At 40.3% G+C, this 17,637-nt stretch overlaps 1 protein-coding gene across 1 annotated transcript in view; it reads right to left on the reverse strand.

The window, feature by feature from the left end:
* The window catches only part of NCEH1 (neutral cholesterol ester hydrolase 1), a 62,753-nt gene that overhangs the window by 10,376 nt on the left and 34,740 nt on the right, over positions 1-17,637 (reverse strand). Inside the window, exons 2-3 of the mRNA XM_079923150.1 lie at positions 7,986-8,214; positions 5,937-6,006 (exon numbers count right to left, since the gene is read on the reverse strand). Coding sequence (XP_079779276.1) covers positions 5,937-6,006; positions 7,986-8,214 — 299 coding nt within the window. The remainder of the gene's footprint in view (positions 1-5,936; positions 6,007-7,985; positions 8,215-17,637) is intronic.

Here is a 17,637-nt window from a genome sequence, read left to right on the forward strand (position 1 = left end):
TCTTCCTTTTTCCTGATGTCTTATGGTTCTAGTATTGTGTTTTATTATATAAACTACAGGTAAAAAGGTACCATATTATAGTTAAACTGCAATGAAGTTTATGAAAATAAGCTTATGAATATAAACTTCCTTCCCAGATTATGTAAATGAGGATACATCCATGTATCTTGGGTATGATAAGACGAACTCTTCCATTTATTTCATAAATACTTACTGTGCGATTATGTGTAAAAATAGCATAGTGTTGTAGAAGCTACTAAATAGAACTCATGGCCTATTTTCATACCTTGAGATCTTTGTCTACCTCAGTTGTTGGATCTGTTCCCAGAATCTTGAGCCAATAGCAGTGAGGCAAACTCAGAAGTTCCAGCTCCTGGTGTTGCTTCATGTGAAGTGATTCCATCACCAGAGCTGCCCCCAACCCTTGCCTACCAGCTTCCTCAGATTATATCTAACCTTCCACAAGGCCACTCCCTACATGAAGTAAAGCCATGACACCACTACCCACTCCTGTTGGCCTCAAGGATAAGGAGAAGCTGTCTCCAGACAACCTCCCTGCTAGGAGAAGGAATTCCAAGAGAACCAAGAGTCCACCATCCTTGTGAAGGCTCTCAGGATTATCCACCCTTATTTCTTATTTTCCTTAGTCATTGCCAGAAGCATAGGTCCCCTCATCTGTCTTCTCTCATATTTCATTCCCTTAATGCTCTCTGCCTCCTCCCATCCTCCCAAGCCCTCTCATTACACCACTTTGGACTTCCATGACCAATTCATTCTGTCTAACTAGGTTCTGCTCATCCCTAGGAGCTCGATTCAAACCCTTCAAACTAGGTAAGATCTTACCTACTCGATGCCTCCATTACTACTTCACATCACTTATCACATTTAATATTACTTGTTCAAGGTTTGATTTCTCATCTAGATTGTAAACTCCATGAGGACAGAAATTATGCCTCTCTTACTCACACTGTTATGCCACCAGAATTTAACACAGTAGCTGGCACATAACAGGAATTCAATAGGCGTTTATGGAATAAAAGAAAGAGGTGAGCAGTGAGAAGAGGTCCCAAGTTAGACCTCTGAACATACTTTCCAAGAGAAACATCACGGTCATATGATGCTGGCTATACCTCAACTAGAGCACAGGTTATGTGGCTCTTTGTGGGCTGGCTCGCCTGGATGGATCCGAATCACCTTAGCTCATTATTTCTGCAAAGAAAAGTGCTGTGAGTTCCAAACATGTTGATAAATAAATTAGTTAAGTTGGACCTTTCTGTCCTATGATCTTTCTGTCCTATGGGCTAGAGCAATAACCCTTCAGTCTTGTCTAGTGATTTAGAATATCAGAAGCCCTTTTATCTCAAATGTCCAAACTGATTCTCATAACAACTCTCTGAAATCATTAACCTAACTCAAAGTGTATCTACTTATTAGCATACATGTTTAAGCCATATACTGGGTGCGGTGGGCCCAAAGAAAAGAGGAAATGATTCTTGTTCCCAGTAGCTCACGTTGACATACACAGGAAAGATTCCTAAGCCCATTTTGCACGTGAGGTTAAGTGACTTGCCTGAGATTACAGCCTTGAGTAATAGTAATTGCCCACTGCTGTGATGCTTATCTGCTGATAAACCGGGTGCTACATTGACAGACTTGGCGCAGTGGAAAGTGAAGATGAAAGCACGGCCCCTCTATATTTTAGTTCTTTTTTTAAAAAAAAATCTTCTTAAAAACACCCTATCCGGTGGAGCAGTGGTTAAGAATCTGCCTGCCAATGCAGGGGACACAGGTTCAAGCCCTGGTCCGGGAAGATCCCACATGCCGCAGAGCAACTAAGCCCATGCGCCACAACTACTGAGCCTACGCTCTAGAGCCCATGAGCCACAACTACTGAAGCCCGTGTGCCTAGAGCCCGTGCTCTGCAACAAGAGAAGCCACCACAATGAAAAGCCCGCGTGCCACAACGAAGACCCAATGCAGCCAAAAATAAATAAATAAAATAAATAAATTTATTAAAAAAAAAAAGCACCCTATCCATCCTTCTTTGTTTTATGATAAGCACAGACTTAAAAGAACACCTGTTTCACTGGAGACAGATGCTAACAGGTGGAGAAGGGCATGTAGGAAGAGCTTAGTCATGTTGCCAGTTGCTTACATTAGTCCTGGAGGATAAGGCTTGTGTGGAGAATCCTTATGGTACCAAGTAAAACAAGTCCACCTTCTCTCCTTTCCTCAGGCCTTTGAGGAGCTGGAACTACACAGGAAACCACTGAAGAGGCCCTGAGACCAGCTCACCAGCACCAAGCTGCAGGGCCTTGCTCCATAAAGGAGTTCAGCTGCTTAAACAGCCCTGCCTTCCTCTGGCCCGCTACCCAGGCCAGGTGATACAATCATTTACTTGAAGGTTCCTGCATTATAAAACTGCATCAAGGGCCCTTGAGTGATCTGGGAGGCCCAGCTGAGGATCCAGGGAGGCCGGGGAGCTGTCCAGAGTTGTCCAGTGCCACATTTGCAGAGGAGGAAGCCACAGCATCACTCTGATTCTAAGGCTCCCATTCACAGGGTCAGAGCTGCCTAAATGACTTAGGAGACCAACCCTTCCAAGGAACTGGAGAAGCAAGGATTCTCTTAGGTCTGTGATCTGGAGTAGGGGCAAGAAGGAGATGAGTTATGAATGGGAGTGCAGCTGGCAGAGAGAGGCAGAGGGAAGGGGAGAGCTACATAAGCTCAGGGCATGGAAAGTGGCTGATGTTGCCATAACCCTGTCACTCAGCATCATCAGCTTCCTTCAATATCAGTTTGAGGGCTTCCCTGGTGGCGCAGTGGTTGAGAGTCCGCCTGCCGATGCAGGGGACACGGGTTCGTGCCCCGGTCCGGGAGGATCCCACATGCCGCGGAGCGGCTGGGCCCGTGAGCCATGGCCGCTGAGCCTGCGCGTCCGGAGCCTGTGCTCTGCAACGGGAGAGGCCACAACAGTGAGAGGCCCGAGTACCGCAAAAAAAAAAAAAAAAAAAAAAAAATATATATATATATATATATATTAGTTTGATAATGGGCCAAAGAAGCATAGGAGCCTGGGGAGTGATTCCACCTGGCTCAATTCCCCACTCCACATATGTGACTAAGTAGCTATGTGACCTCTTGCAGGTTACTTAACTTTTTGGACCTCAATTTCCTCATCTATGAGGAAAATATCAAAATACTTACTTTGGATGACTTATACGAAAGTTAGGCAAGACTCTTTATGCATTCATTCCATAAATACGTATTAAATGCTCTTTTGGTGTTCTGTGACTAATTTTCAACATGTGTGTGTGATGGGGGAGGTGCCCCACACCTCCAACAAGCAATGCTCTGGGCACCAGCTGGGTGTCCTACAGTTCAACTCAATTCTGACAATATCTACCTGGAGATAGCAGCAGATTCCACAGATTAAGGGTTCAGTCCTGCAAAACTGTAGGATCACTCCCAACCTCAGACACCAGACGCAAACCCAGGTTGTCACCTATGCTTTTCCCCAAGCTATAGATTGGAGGTTCCAACAATCCCCTCCAACTCAGGATGCCAATGGTTGTTACTGTACTTCTGACCACCTGGCTATAAATCAGAGGTTCCCAAAACCTCCTCCTCTGGTTCAATTAATTTGCTAGAGTGGCTCAAAGAACTCAGAGAAATATTTTACTTACTAGATTACTGATTTATTATAAAAAGAATACAACTCAGGAACAGCCAGATGGAAGAGGTACGAAAGTCAGGGTAGGTGGGAAGGGGTGCAGAGTTTCCATGCCTTCTGGAGGTGCACTACTCTCCCCAAATCTGCATGTGTTCACCAACTGGAGGCTTTCTGAACTCTGTCCTTTGGGTTTTTATGGAGGCTTCATTACCTAGTTATGATTGATTAAATCATTGGCCAATGGTGATTGATAAAACCTCCAGCCCATCTCTCCTCCCCAGAGGCCAGCAGGGTGGGAAAGTCCCAACCCTCTAATCACATGGTTGGTTCTCCTGGCAACCAGCCCCCATCCTTAGGTGCTTCCAAAAGTCACCTCATTCACATAACAAAAGACACCTTTTTTTTTTGGCCATGCGAGGGGGGCAGGGGCGGGATAGTTCCCTGACCAGGGATTGAACCCTTGCCCCCTGCAGTGGAAGGGTGAAGTCTTAACCACTGGACTACCAGGGAAGTCCCACAAAAGACTCCTTTAACTCTCTGAACATTTAGGAAATTTGAAGGATTTGGGGAGCTGTGAGCCAGGAACTTTGGACAAAGATCAAGTACATGTGAAAAATACACTTTGGTCATCTGAATGACCAAATATATATTTCTTACAAATCACAATATCATAAATTTCCACTATCTGCCAGGGACGTTTCCAGACACTAATGATCAGCAATGAACAAAACAGACAAAAATCCCTAAAATCTCTGCCTTCATAAAACTTACATTGTCTATTTATATCCAATACAATAAATACGTAAGAAGTTATATACATGGTCTGTCAGATGTTGATGATAATTTTGGAGAAAAATAAAGCAGAAGAAAAGTGGACTGCAATTTTAGGGGTGTCAAGGAAGGCCTTGCTGAAAGGATGATACTTGAACAAAGATCTGAAGGAGGAGAAACAATATATACATAGCACCTGCACAATGCCTGCCATGGAATTGGTGCCGTGATTTTTGTATTACCATCACCGCAATCATTATAATTATTATTCACTTTCTTCTTAGTGTCCCAGAAAAATAGCTAATATAGAACGGGTAGAAACAACTCAAAACACTGATATTAATATTAATACTAATAGTGATAATAATACCTACATTAACTAAGATTGGTTGAACACACTATTATTTACAAGGTCTGAATTACAGAACCTAACTCCAGGAGGATAACTTCTCCAACTCTTGGTGTAGGAGAGATTCTCTTAAAATGCTGATTGGTTTTTAGATTTAAAAAGGCAGTAATCATGTATAGTACTGTCTGGAGTACAGTAGTACAGTATCTTTATTTCAAGCCCAGGGTGTCCGGAAGCAAGTGTAAAAGCAGCGGTGAAGTAGCTGGTACACTGCTAAGAAGCACCAAGTGATAACGATTGTGTTTGTTGGACTTACGAACAAATTGGACTTAGGAATGCGCTCTCGGAACTTAGGGGACTTAACAGTATTTCCACTTAATTTTAAATGAGTGGATCTGATGGAATAGTAGGAATTATCTGGTATGTCCATACTTCCTTTGCTTTCTCAGCACTTGTGAAGGTAAAGTGAGAGAATTAACACAGAAAACAGTCACACTATACAGGAATTTTTTTAACTTCAACATCAGTTGAAATTTACAGTGGTAATTTTTAGAATATGATTTTACTTGGCTGTCTAAGAAAAAACCTGATGGAAAAAATCCCTTCTCTCTTATGCTTTTATCATAGTTTATTTCCACATAACAGCATAACAAAATAATCTTTCCCTTTAGGGTTTTTCTCCTGAAATTCCATGAGCACTGTCTGACCTTGCAGTTCACAAGGTTAATGATTCAACTGTAACTTATTAAAGTTAGTTAGCTATACTTTAATTCCTCTTGAAAGGCATTGCATGGCTTTCTTACACTTCAATAGTCTAATAATACAGAGCTATACTAAAGTAAAAAAAAAAAGGCAGTAATCAAACTATATACTATAAATAACTGATTATATATTTCTCTTAATTTCAGCTAATTCCTTTTCCAGAAGGTTCCAAAACTAAAATAAAATGATAGTTTGAGGCATTATAAAGCTAGTTCAAGAAATTCTAAGTTACAACAGAAATCATTTTCTGTGACTTTGGGAAAATGACTTCACCTCTCTGGACTTTCATTTTACACTCTAGCACTTGTAAAATAAAATAACTAGATGGTTATCTAGGATTCCTTCTTAAATGTTTTTCTATGACTATTATTAATTACTTACTCAATGGAGACAATGACAGCATTCAATTCCTCAGCCATTGCTTTACACAGTTCATCATAATACCTGATTTCTGAAAGAGACAAAGGTGCAAACACTCACTATAAAGCAGTTTATTTAATATTGTCCGTTCTTAAATTCTGCTAACTATGGATTGTTTTTGGACTTGGACTTAAGTTATTAATAATAAAAACAATAAAAAGTAAATATGAACATATACCTCATTAACAGAGCTACATGTACAAATGTAAAAAATTAATCTGGTTTCTCATAAAATGCAATTACTATAAAATAACAGGAAATCCATATTAGATTACCTTTGAATGTGTTTTTAACTGACTAAAAATTTATTTCATAATGGACGATATGAAGTGCATCAGATTCATTCTGATTTTGTAGTTCTTCAAATGTATGCCTTTCCAGAAATCACAGAAAATAAGCAGTTTCCTCCTTAGAACCAAAAAATTTTTCTCTTTTAACACCATCATTTGCTGTGATTCAGAAAAGTCACCAATCTGAAGAATATGGGATTCCGTTTAAACCAACACAGAACAAATAGAATTTTAGGAAGTCTTAGCATTTCTTAGAAAGAGAATCCACAGGTTTGCAGTGACAGAAGCAATTTTAATATGTAAAAATTTAATCCCTTAGGCTGTTCTTTTAATATATTAATGTTTTTATAATATATTAAGAGCTGGATTGCGTCAACAGAAAGCCAAATACTACCTTATTTATAGGTTTTCCAAGGCAGTCTAAGAACCAGAAGTTCAATAACTACGTAAACACCTGCACACCTACCTCCAGCTCTTCCTCTGGCCGAAGTGATCAGCCAAAATTATGTGGAAAAGGCCAGGCTGACTCACAATCCATACCATTCCTGGCACTTATACTTCCTGGCCTCTGATGTATTGATACTATCTCACCTGGCAAGTGTCCAGTGCTACAGATGCACCCTTTTCTAGGGCAGAGACTCTGTCTTACTCAGTTTTGTATCCCCATCACCAAGCACACATTAGGGTGACCAGAGGTCCAGGTTTGCATACAACTCTTTGAGTTTTTATACTGAAAGTCCTGCACCCTGGGAAACTACTCAGTCCTGGGCAAACCTACATATTCAGTAATCATCTTATGGAAATGTGAACAAATCAATGAATGAAAGAATAAATGATGAATATGGAGTTAAATGAAATGAGATTACTAGAAAAAGTTATACTTTTTGGCCTTTGCTGCATTAAAAAAAAACAAAGACAAACTAGAACAAGTTGCCATCGCCTTTAAACTTAGGGGATGCCAAAAGCTCTGGGCTGAAGATGAGAAAGTAGCGCCATAATAACTACAAGCAGAGATAAGGCCCTTATTTCCTCCTTAGTATGCTTTTCACTAGGCTGCTCCCCTTGGCTGCCTGACTTTTTTTTTTTTTTTTTTGCCTGACATTTTTAATGTGTGATCTGTTCATGAAAGTTTTCCAATACCAAAGAGAATGTTCTTGAACTTTGCAAGGTCGTTTCCTTTTAACTGTGGCGTATGTTTTATATTTTCATCTTTGTTTTCACAAGCAGATGAAATGTTGATGAGTTAACGTGTATTCAGAAATACTTGTTCTATTTCATAGAAAGGTGTCTTCAAAACACAAGTTGGCATAGAGCTACAGATAATGGCCTCATATTCTGGCCCAGGGAAACTTTACCTTGTTTTGGTGCAGAAAGCAACTTCAGTACTTCACAATACATTAGTCTAGGATTTAGGTTACAGGAAATATTTTCAAAACAGTCTGCCTGAATCAACAAACAAACAGGCAAAACCCTTGATGTAGGGTAGCTATATAATCATATAGGGTAGCTACATAATCAATCATCCAAACCAGGACCCTTTCAAGAATGGAAAGGGGGGGCACTATGAATAATTTTGCTGAGACAATAGGGATAACTGGGACTGCCAGGGGAACCAAGCCCAATGGCTCCCTTCTCCTCACCCAGTAAGAAAGTCATTTCAATCACACATCTCTGTGGGCCAGCTACAACCCCAAACAACCTGAATGTGACCAGGACATACTTGCACTTGCCAAGGCCCAGCCTCCTCCGTGAATGTAAACAACGCTGCGTTTCAGCGGCTCTTCTGGCTTTGCAGAGCCTTCAAACACTCTGACTTCCACACCGTCAAAGTCAGTGTCTGTTACTTTCACCTGAGCAGACGACCATGCACTTTTCTTGCCAAAAGAAATGATGATGAAGTTCAGCACGAGCAGATGATGGCTGAGGCCCAAGTAGTGTATCAGGTTACTCTGCAGGATGAGGGGGGAATGAGGGAGAGTGTGTGTCAGCTAAGTTATCACCTGAGCCACACTCGCCAACCCTTCAGTATGCGAATTCTTACAAGCAATTGCCGCTGCCCTTGAGGACTCACTGGCTACTTTTAATACAATAACAAATCATATTTACCTTTCGTTTTCAGAACTTCGAGAGTATTTTCATCTGAAAATATCAGAGTAAATCTCCTTTGATCTTCAGATGGTCTCTGAGAGGGAAATCTGTCATCAGTCTCATTTTATCAAGAAGGTTTAGAAATTAGCTGAACTTGCCCATTTTGCTGGATAAATGGCAGTTCTGCGACTCAAACCTAGGAACTGTGAATTCCAGGATTCAGTCCCTTCCTCCGACCCCTGCCCACCCTAAATCAGCACATCACAGTTCCAATAACATACTAGGAACGGAGGAAGAATACTTTATTTGAATACAAATAGAAGAGAGGAGAGTTTTATATTTACTATAAGTATTTTTAAAGTGTTTTTAAGCTTATATATTGAAGTGTGTCTGGTTGTTTTGAGAGTAAGAGAAAGGAATGAGTGTGTGAGAGGGAGTCAACTGCAGTCCTGGCAGACCAGCTCAGACACAACCAGGAGCTTTCCAGAAATGTACAAAAAACATGCAGCCTGTTGTCTCTTCCCTTCTGAGCCCTGAGGGCATTGAGCTCTGCATTAAGTGTTCACAGGAAGTTATCTGGTTGGAGAGGAGACCCAGGCCATCCACCCAGCAAAGACCCTGTGGAGTGTATTCCCTCTTTCTACTTCTTATACAAGCTCTTCCTATTGAGTACACTTATAAAACTGACCTCCCTGCAAGACCTACTGGCCGGCCATGTTTCAAAGTCAGAGAATTAGAAGCCATCTGGAAGCCCGTGACTAGTTAAGGTAGAGAGGCCCAGAAGTGTCACAGAGTGGTTAGAAACCTTCCCGGCACAGGCGCGTGAACTCAGATACCGTATCGCCTAGTGGCTCTCAAACCTTGAAGGGGAGCAGCTGGAGAATAACAGTGCCCTTCTGTAGAATATGAAACAGAATGCTGATGATTAGTGAAATATTTAATGCCCTCATAAGATCAAGAAAACAATGTTCCTAATAGAAATGAGAACTGTATGCAGTCTGCAATACACCATAATACAGCTTCCCAGCATGTACATGGGGCACACTGGTATGCCTTGAAGAGGATACAGATGTGCTGTGACACTGATCCCCTCAGCCCCTGGGCAGCCAAGTTCCTGAGTTGTTTACCCCAGTGTCCCATATAAAATTGTATACATATGCCCTGCTGTGAAGAGTTGGAAAGACTGCATTATAAAACCATTAGCAAGTGTTCATGAAAAACAAGAACAAGAGGCAATTTATCTAACCATGAACAGCTTTTCCAATAATTCTATTAATATTCATTTGCTGGAAATATAAGCAACAGGAAAGCAAATGACTATTAAGAAAATAATTCAATTTCTATATGTACAATTGACCAATTTATTGAAAAAGTTAAAGCAACTGTTAACGTTCTCGATACGAAACAAACAAATGTGAGTGTGTGCGTGCACCCTAACCACAAGTTTAAGGGTTTAAGGTCTTTGGCAAATTGGGAAAAAGCAATCATCACTTAAGTTTTGTGGTAACACGTCAGTCTAACTTGGGGAATATGGAGATCTGCCAGGGCATGGCCGAGAATGTATTCACTAAGATTTCTAGAGTTCACACAATAAACCCTTGTCAATTAACAGAGAACACACAAGATCCATTCCATTTCTCACAGGCCAAGTAGCTTGATAGGCATCAAATAATAAACTATGAACAAAGACATGGCAGGCTTGGCTCTGTTACTTTTTGAACTACATTTTTTGTTTTTAGTTAAATGAAGACTTCATTGAATATATAAGACAAATCATATGAGTTTCTTCAACTAAAGGAAAGCTGTAAAACAAGTGAGTTGTCTTTACAAGGCAGATTAGAGAAGAGTATTCATTTTCATAGAATCCACCCCGGGTTTCCTTTATGTGTACTGCATGCCCTGAGTGCATGCAGACTTGCCTCAATCTGCCCATACCTTTCCAGAAGCACCTCTGCTGTATTAGCTTATGAGCACTTGCATTAATAGAATTTCTGAACAACTATCTGCATTGTTCACAACATTGACAGGGTGGTGTGGGAGCAGAAGTGCTGATTGGAGAAGGGACAGTTTGTTTATGAAGGAGAAAAAAATAAGCAGATGGGTGTAAGAAAGGCTGGATGGGTGGGAAAAGAAGAATCCAGAAAGGTATTAAAATAAAATTGTGCTAAGGTTTGGAATTGTATTGATAAATTAGAGAATGAAAAATCATTATCCTGCAGACAATAATGACTTTGTTTCAAAATTTGAAAATGAAGAGAAACAAGCAGTAATCTGTCATTAACCAATTTATCGTTACTATTATTAATAATAATAGTTATCACTGCCTGAGTGCCTACAGTATGAGGAGAGGTTGTTGAATTCTGGCTACAATTCTGTTATTTTCCTCCTTGTGAAGAAGAGAGAAGAGAAGTTTAGAGACTAAGTAACCAGTATAGAAGCTGGATTCCTGGAACTATGAGAGGGCTGCAGGACATACAGAATTACCCTAGAGATGCTGGTTGAGAACAGTGTGGGCCCAGGAAGCTGCTCTGAGTCCTATCCGGGATAGGATGACATACATATGTGTATGTGCTGTCATGTGGCATGATAAAACTGTGAATGGTATCTAACTTTGTTCCCTAATATCTGTTTCCGTTAGCTCCTCTTACTACTCCCCTCCCATCCCTGCTGTCCAACAGGTAAAATCAGTAGCCAAGCCTTTATGTAGTTGTTATTTCAGGGAAGGGATATGAGAACAAATAGCAAAGAAACAGAAATGTCCTCCTGTTTTTGATTTTCAAAAGCCTATATCCTTTGGAGAATTAAAAAAGACATTGATTTAGGAGATTACATGATGAGTAAGAAGTCTCCTAGAATAGGAAGTGATTCTCCGAGCTAGGTGGTGGAAGAGGGGAGGAGAAATTATTAGAGATGAAATGAGGAATGAACGGATTGATATCTGAGATCCAATGAAAAAAGAAGCTTGGGACACAGCAACCCTCAGACATGTCTATGTAATCTGAGAGCAACAGACATGTACCCCATGCCCAGACAGAACCGTGGAAAAAGGCAAGACTCTAGGGAAGAGTGACCGCAAGGTATGTTTAGGAAGGTGGTGCCTCAAATGGCCTCAGAGAGCCCCCCTCAGGCTCCAGCTTGTGCAGGAGCAGCAGAATGACTCCATGTGTCCAGAAAGGCATAAAAACAGGAAGGCTGCATGAATGTCTTGCAGATGGGTCTGAGACAACTTCTCCGTTATCCGTGGCCCACTACATGTTCTCAAGGGTCTAACAGGAATAGAAGAGAGTACTAATGGACCTGAAGGGCTCTTATAAGTAAAAACAAAGGATATCCCAGGGCAACTTGTAGGAACCAAACACCATGGACCAGGTGGAATATGAATGTGGGCTAAGGATGAGTACCCAGATGGCTCCCCCCATGCATTATGCATCAACATCACATGAGACACTTCAAAACCTAAAAGAAAACAGTGATGGGGGAATACCTAAATTCACTGGAATTAGGTTCTACCTAAAGAATGAAGACTCAAAATATAGATCAAGTTATATTTCTTGCATCCTTGAGTTTGTGAAATGAGATTCAGATCCACCCAAGAAACATTCTCTAGTTAACAAAGTTTCCTGAAACCTATTTAGAAGTAGCTGGAAAACTCCAGTAGCACAAAGAAGCAAGCCAAGTGTTAAGAATTTCACAGGTTGCGAACTGACCCAGTTTTGTCTAGATGAAGTACTCCAGGGCAGTACTAGAGGTCTTAAAACTTGCCCCATAACCATTTCAGGCTCTAGAAGGGAATTCTGCCTGAGGAGGTGGAAGGGATGAAGGGTACTCATTACACTTCAGTAGAACCAGATACAGCAAAATAGGTGGCCACTGGCTCCCTACCCAGGTCTGATGACCAAAGGTCAGAGGACAAGCAAAAATCAAAGGCAGCCAAGCAGAATCTATACTCTGCTTATTAAAATATGTTCGTTGTTAGTTTATAAATGGGGTTGTTCTCTGCTAATTCATTCACCATACAAATTAGAAAATCTATTCAACGGGCAGGGAAACTTAAGGGGGAGAAATAGACCTAGACCATCTTCTGGAGCTGAGGGAAACAGAGGAGAGCCAAGACTTGTAAATGAATAGCTGATGTTAGTTAAGCAATACAGTCTTAGTAAGAGAAGCCTAGACAAAGGGTTGCACAAGCCCAGAGAAGGAAGGAATTACTTGTGTCTGTTCGTTCTGGGATGAAATCTGATACGGCATCTATTCTGAATCGTGCCTTAATAGAAGACGAAGTGCGAGTAGCAAGGAAAAGGATAGGAATCCAAGATGCCAAAGTGCCGGGCAAGTGTTATAATTCAAAAGCCTATGGGAAGAAAAGCTAAGTAAGGCAAGTGTAGGCAGGGGGAGCCGGCAATAAAAGGCTCAGTCTAGGAGGCAGGTAGGAAGCCAAAGTCAGCAGCACAGACTGCAGACTGAATACCTGGTTAAAAGCCCAGCTCCCCCGCTTTCCAGCAGTGGGGTCTTGGGCACGTTCTTCACCCTCTCTGCGCCTCAATTTCTCATCTGTAAAACAGAAATGACATACTAACTGGTTCAAAATACTGTTGTGAAGCTTAAAAAAGTAAAAACCCCTAGAACAGTGCCTGGCACATACCAAGCCTTCTATGAGTTGGTTATCGTTACTGTCACACCTCTGATCTGGAAGATCACTGCATGAAGAAATGTGAGCCCAGGGACAGAGAGCTCAATGTTTCCAGGGAAGCTGAGACGATCATTTTCTCCCATTGTGTACATTTGTTACTAGGACCCCAATGATCACCAAGTTCTGAAATTACTACAGGTGAAAAAGATGTCAAATATTTATTTCTAAAAAGTTCATCTGTGTGCTCATGTCAAAGTGGGAGGGAGAGGTGGGGAAAAGCCATAGTACTCTGATATTCCATACACATCAACAACTTAGCATGTGGTCAAATTTCAACATGAACCAACCACATTAAATAATTAGAGCATCTATTATAACTCACTACCTGCTTCGTTTCTCACATTCAAAGTTTTGTATCCCATGCCAGTGGTTTCCCAACTTTTCCAGTGATGGCCATTTCATTCTGTCAAGCAGCTTTTAAATTCTCCCCTCCAGATTCTGCTCTATTCCTGCCTATTACAGGAAAACAATTTCATAGAACACTTACCTGTATGAAAATTTATGGTCACATTTTTTTAAACATTGTAAAGTTTGAGTATACTTTAAAATGCAGATTTATTTTTTTTCTATTGGTGCACAAATTATATGACCTTCACTTAAGACCACTGTACAGATCACCTGTGATTCACTAATGCAGTGCTTTTGTTCTACAAACAACCTAAATGTTTGCGCCAAGGAACTATCAAAAGTCAAGTAACTATAATTCAACAAGTGTTAATTAGGCACCTACTGTATGTAAAGATTCTGCTACATGTTACAAGGATACAAAGATGGGTGAAAGATGGACTGAGAACTTAAGTAGCTAAGAATTTAAATCTTGCCTGACTCCCGCAAATTTCCATCTGTCTTTAAGTTTTCACAGTTCTCTGAACTTTCTCTAAGACTTTAACTTTTAAGGGAAATCCTCTGGTTTGAAAGCATTGATTCAGATTAAATTTTTTTTAAGTTACAGACCAAACAAAACTTGCCTGCAGGCCAAATCTGGACTAAGGGCCACAAACTGCAACTTCTGATGTAGAGGATGATCCAGTCTTACTGCAGGTGCAGCTGGAAAGGTGGTGGCAGATGAAATGCTCTTAGTTGTTAATGGTTAAACAACAAAGATTTTGGACATTCTTTTTAACTTTTTATTTTATATTGGAGTATAGTTGATTAACAATGTTGTGTTAGTTTCAGATGTACAACAAAGTGATTCAGTTATACACATAAATGTATTTATTTTTTTTCAAATTCTTTTCTCAGTTAGGTTGTTACAGAACACTGAGCAGAATTCCCTGTGCTATACAGTGGACACTCTTTAATGAGACTATACTTTGGGAAAAATTATACAGCTGAGGTGTACACAGTAGATTGGTGGGAGAAGAGACTAGAGGGCAACAGCTATAATAGTTTAGCAATTGTCCACAGGAGAGAAATGAAGGTCTGCCCCAGGAGAATATAGAGGAGGGAATATATTCAAGAGAGATCACTGAGACGGAGTTGATAGGCCTTGGTAACTGCTCACATAGTAGTATATGGGATCAGGTTGGTAGGACACAGAGAAAGGATTGAAAGATCCTGGAGGGTCCTCACTTGGAGTATGAGAAACAGAGAAAACAGGCAGAACAGTCAGGGAAAGTAAGAAAAGTTCCATTTTAAAATTATTCCATTTAAAGCCAATGGGACATCTAGGTAGATAGGTCCAAAAGACAGATAGCAAATGCAGGGTCAGAGATTCAAGGAGGTCAGGCCTGGAGGAAGAGCTCAGAGGTAACTGTTAACAACTCAGACAGTAGTAAGACTCAGGAGATTTAGTGAAGAGACAGAACACAGTGACAAAGAAATAGACCAGGGAGGAAAACATTCTTTGACAGGCTGAAAAGAAGAATCTAGAGGGAGAAATCCAGAGATTGGCAAGAGGAAAACTGAGAGTGAATCAGAAAGTAAAAGTCAAATTTGGAAGAATTTTTTAAAAAGACTGATTATTTGGCAATTTGAGGGCGCTAAGGACTAAAAAAATGGCCATTAACATAATTAGGAAGTCATCACTACTAGCCAGGAGAAGTTTTAGGCACATTGCGGAGGCATAATCTAATTATTTCAACAGCCTCGTCATTGCTAGCTCTGCATTCCGACTACTGCTCCCTTAAAGATTTAATGGCTGTACCAACCTTTTGGCTTTGTCAAGATCTTCTCATGCCTCCCATTCCAACCTGCAGAGAATTCCTGTGTTCATGGTTGCTTAAGACAAGTGGTAAAAGTGTCAGTCCAGGCTAAGTGATACTCAGAAATTACAGCACCATATCAGTCTTCCTCACTCATGTGCAAAACTGGTCTAATTTCCAAGCTTTGTTAGGCAAATCTAGAAAACTGGTTAGGAGCAAAGACTAGGAAGCTTGACTGCCTAGGTTTGAATCTTATTTCTACTACATACTGGTTGTATGTCTTAGTTAATGTTCCTATGCCTTAATTTCCTCATCTATCAAATGGGAATACATTTTGTTGTGAAGCTGAAACTAACATACCATTGTAAAGCAATTATACTCCAATAAAGATGTTAAAATGAAAAAAAAAATGGGAATAAAAAATAAAATGGGAATAATAGTACTTAACTCACAGAGTTTTTCTGAAGATTAAATGAGTTAACATGTAGAAAGCACTTAGAACAGCGCCTGCCACATAGCAAACACTACGTAACTATTAATTATGATGATTACCAACTCATAATTAATATTGTGAAAGTGTTACTTAGTTTTTATCCCACAGAACAAACTTGACAATATTTAGGTCTAACTTACTGTTAATTAAGACTAACTAGAGTATTTAGAGAATGTTTGCTTAATTTATTAAAATTTACAAATTAAATGTTTAGAACAACTTGACTTGCTTTTGGCTATCAGTAACTTTTATGTGAACTTGTAATTTATGGTTAACTTGTAAGATCCCAGCATATCTTCTAATGAATTTGAGATATTATAAAGTTCTCCAAAAACTCTAAGTGATTTTTTTAGTTCTCTTTGTAATAAATATATATCATATAGAACTTGTAGAAGGAGAAACACTGTTAGCATCAGAACCTTAAAGAAATTGCAAGTGACCTGGAAAGAAAAATTAGAATTATAGGCTCATTTCAGAGATGGAAGGGGTAAGAGGGGGTTTGTAAAAGGTTGACCAAGAAGCTACTGGAATGGCCATCCTTCAGAGAAAGAGACCCAGAGGCAAGATTGAGTGCCCAGCCCAGGGAAAAAAGAAAAAAAAGGCATAACTATCCTACAAATGTGAAAGACACGAAGTTGTGACACAGACAAGTCCTTACATGGGCTGATTCCAATCCAACCTCACTTTTGGAGGTCGAATAGAGCTAATCACACATTTCTTCTAATGTTACACAATTCAGCCAGCTGGCCAATGCTCCACCTCTGAGAGAATTGATAAGAGATTGAATGGATTCCTCACCACTGGAGGGAAGCTGCCTGGGAAGATAGAAAGGTAATGCAAGGTAACAGAATCAGGTCCTAGCCCTGCCTCTTAGCAACTTTGTGGTTTATGCAAAGTTATTATGTCATTCCGAGCCTCAGTTTTTTCCCGTGTGTTAACAAAATCGAACCTCATCCCCTTTCATTTGGTTATTGTGCGAATGTAATTAAAACATCTGGCACATAGCAGGCATTGGTGTATCTTATTTTACTCCTTTAAGCCAGTGGTTCTCAAAGCTGGAAGCATATTAGAATCACCTGGAAACTTTTAAAAATTACCAATGCCTGAGTCCCATTCCACACCTATTATATAATGATGTCTGGGAATGTGACCTAAGGCATAGGTATTGTTTTCAGCTCTCTAGGTAAATTCCTAGAGGAATTCCTTGCATACCTAGCAAAGTTGAGAATCACTATGTAAATCAACAAATTCATTCGACCAACATTTAAGTACCTATTTGGTCATGACTGCTCTACGCATTGGGGGTACAAGGATGAACAAAGCACAATGGCCTATTTTTGAGGAACATATAAACGTGGGAACATCCTAGACATAATAGATGATTATGATATGATGTAGAAACTTAAAAAGTAGAGATATGTACCTTAAAGTACAAAGGTGTGTATCAGTATAACCAGCTTAGGAGAGGACAGAGTCGGCCTAATCTGGTTGCCTGGAGATAGTAGTAGCTGACTGAAATGAGTTTAATGAGTGATCAGTAGGCTGGTGAAGGAGAGGAGGGTGGGGAAAGGCACACAGATGTCTGTGGTTGTGGGACATGTGGGCTACACTTCAGTCTTCTGCCCGTCAATCTTACTTTGCTTTGCAAGTGTTCAGCATCACCCTCCTCCAGTAAGGATAAGAAGGCATCAAAGTCCTCTTTCCTAGTCCCACCCAGATTACAAGGATAAAAACATCCCTTTATTTGCTGGGGGTTGGATCTCTAACTCAACTCTGATGAAAGGATGGGGCTCTGCTGGCAGGCTTTAGGCCACATGGTAAATTGCACCAAAGAGGGAAAGTCAATTTGCTCAGGGAAAGGAGGAATCCTAAAGTTGAATAAAATAAAAATGAAACCTTAGGGAACACCATCCTTTAGAGGGATAGCAGGCAGGAGAGAAGAATCGATCATTAAAAG

The sequence above is a fragment of the Stenella coeruleoalba genome, assembly GCF_951394435.1.
Source record: "Stenella coeruleoalba genome assembly, chromosome: 5".
NCBI classification, from domain to species: domain Eukaryota; kingdom Metazoa; phylum Chordata; class Mammalia; order Artiodactyla; family Delphinidae; genus Stenella; species Stenella coeruleoalba.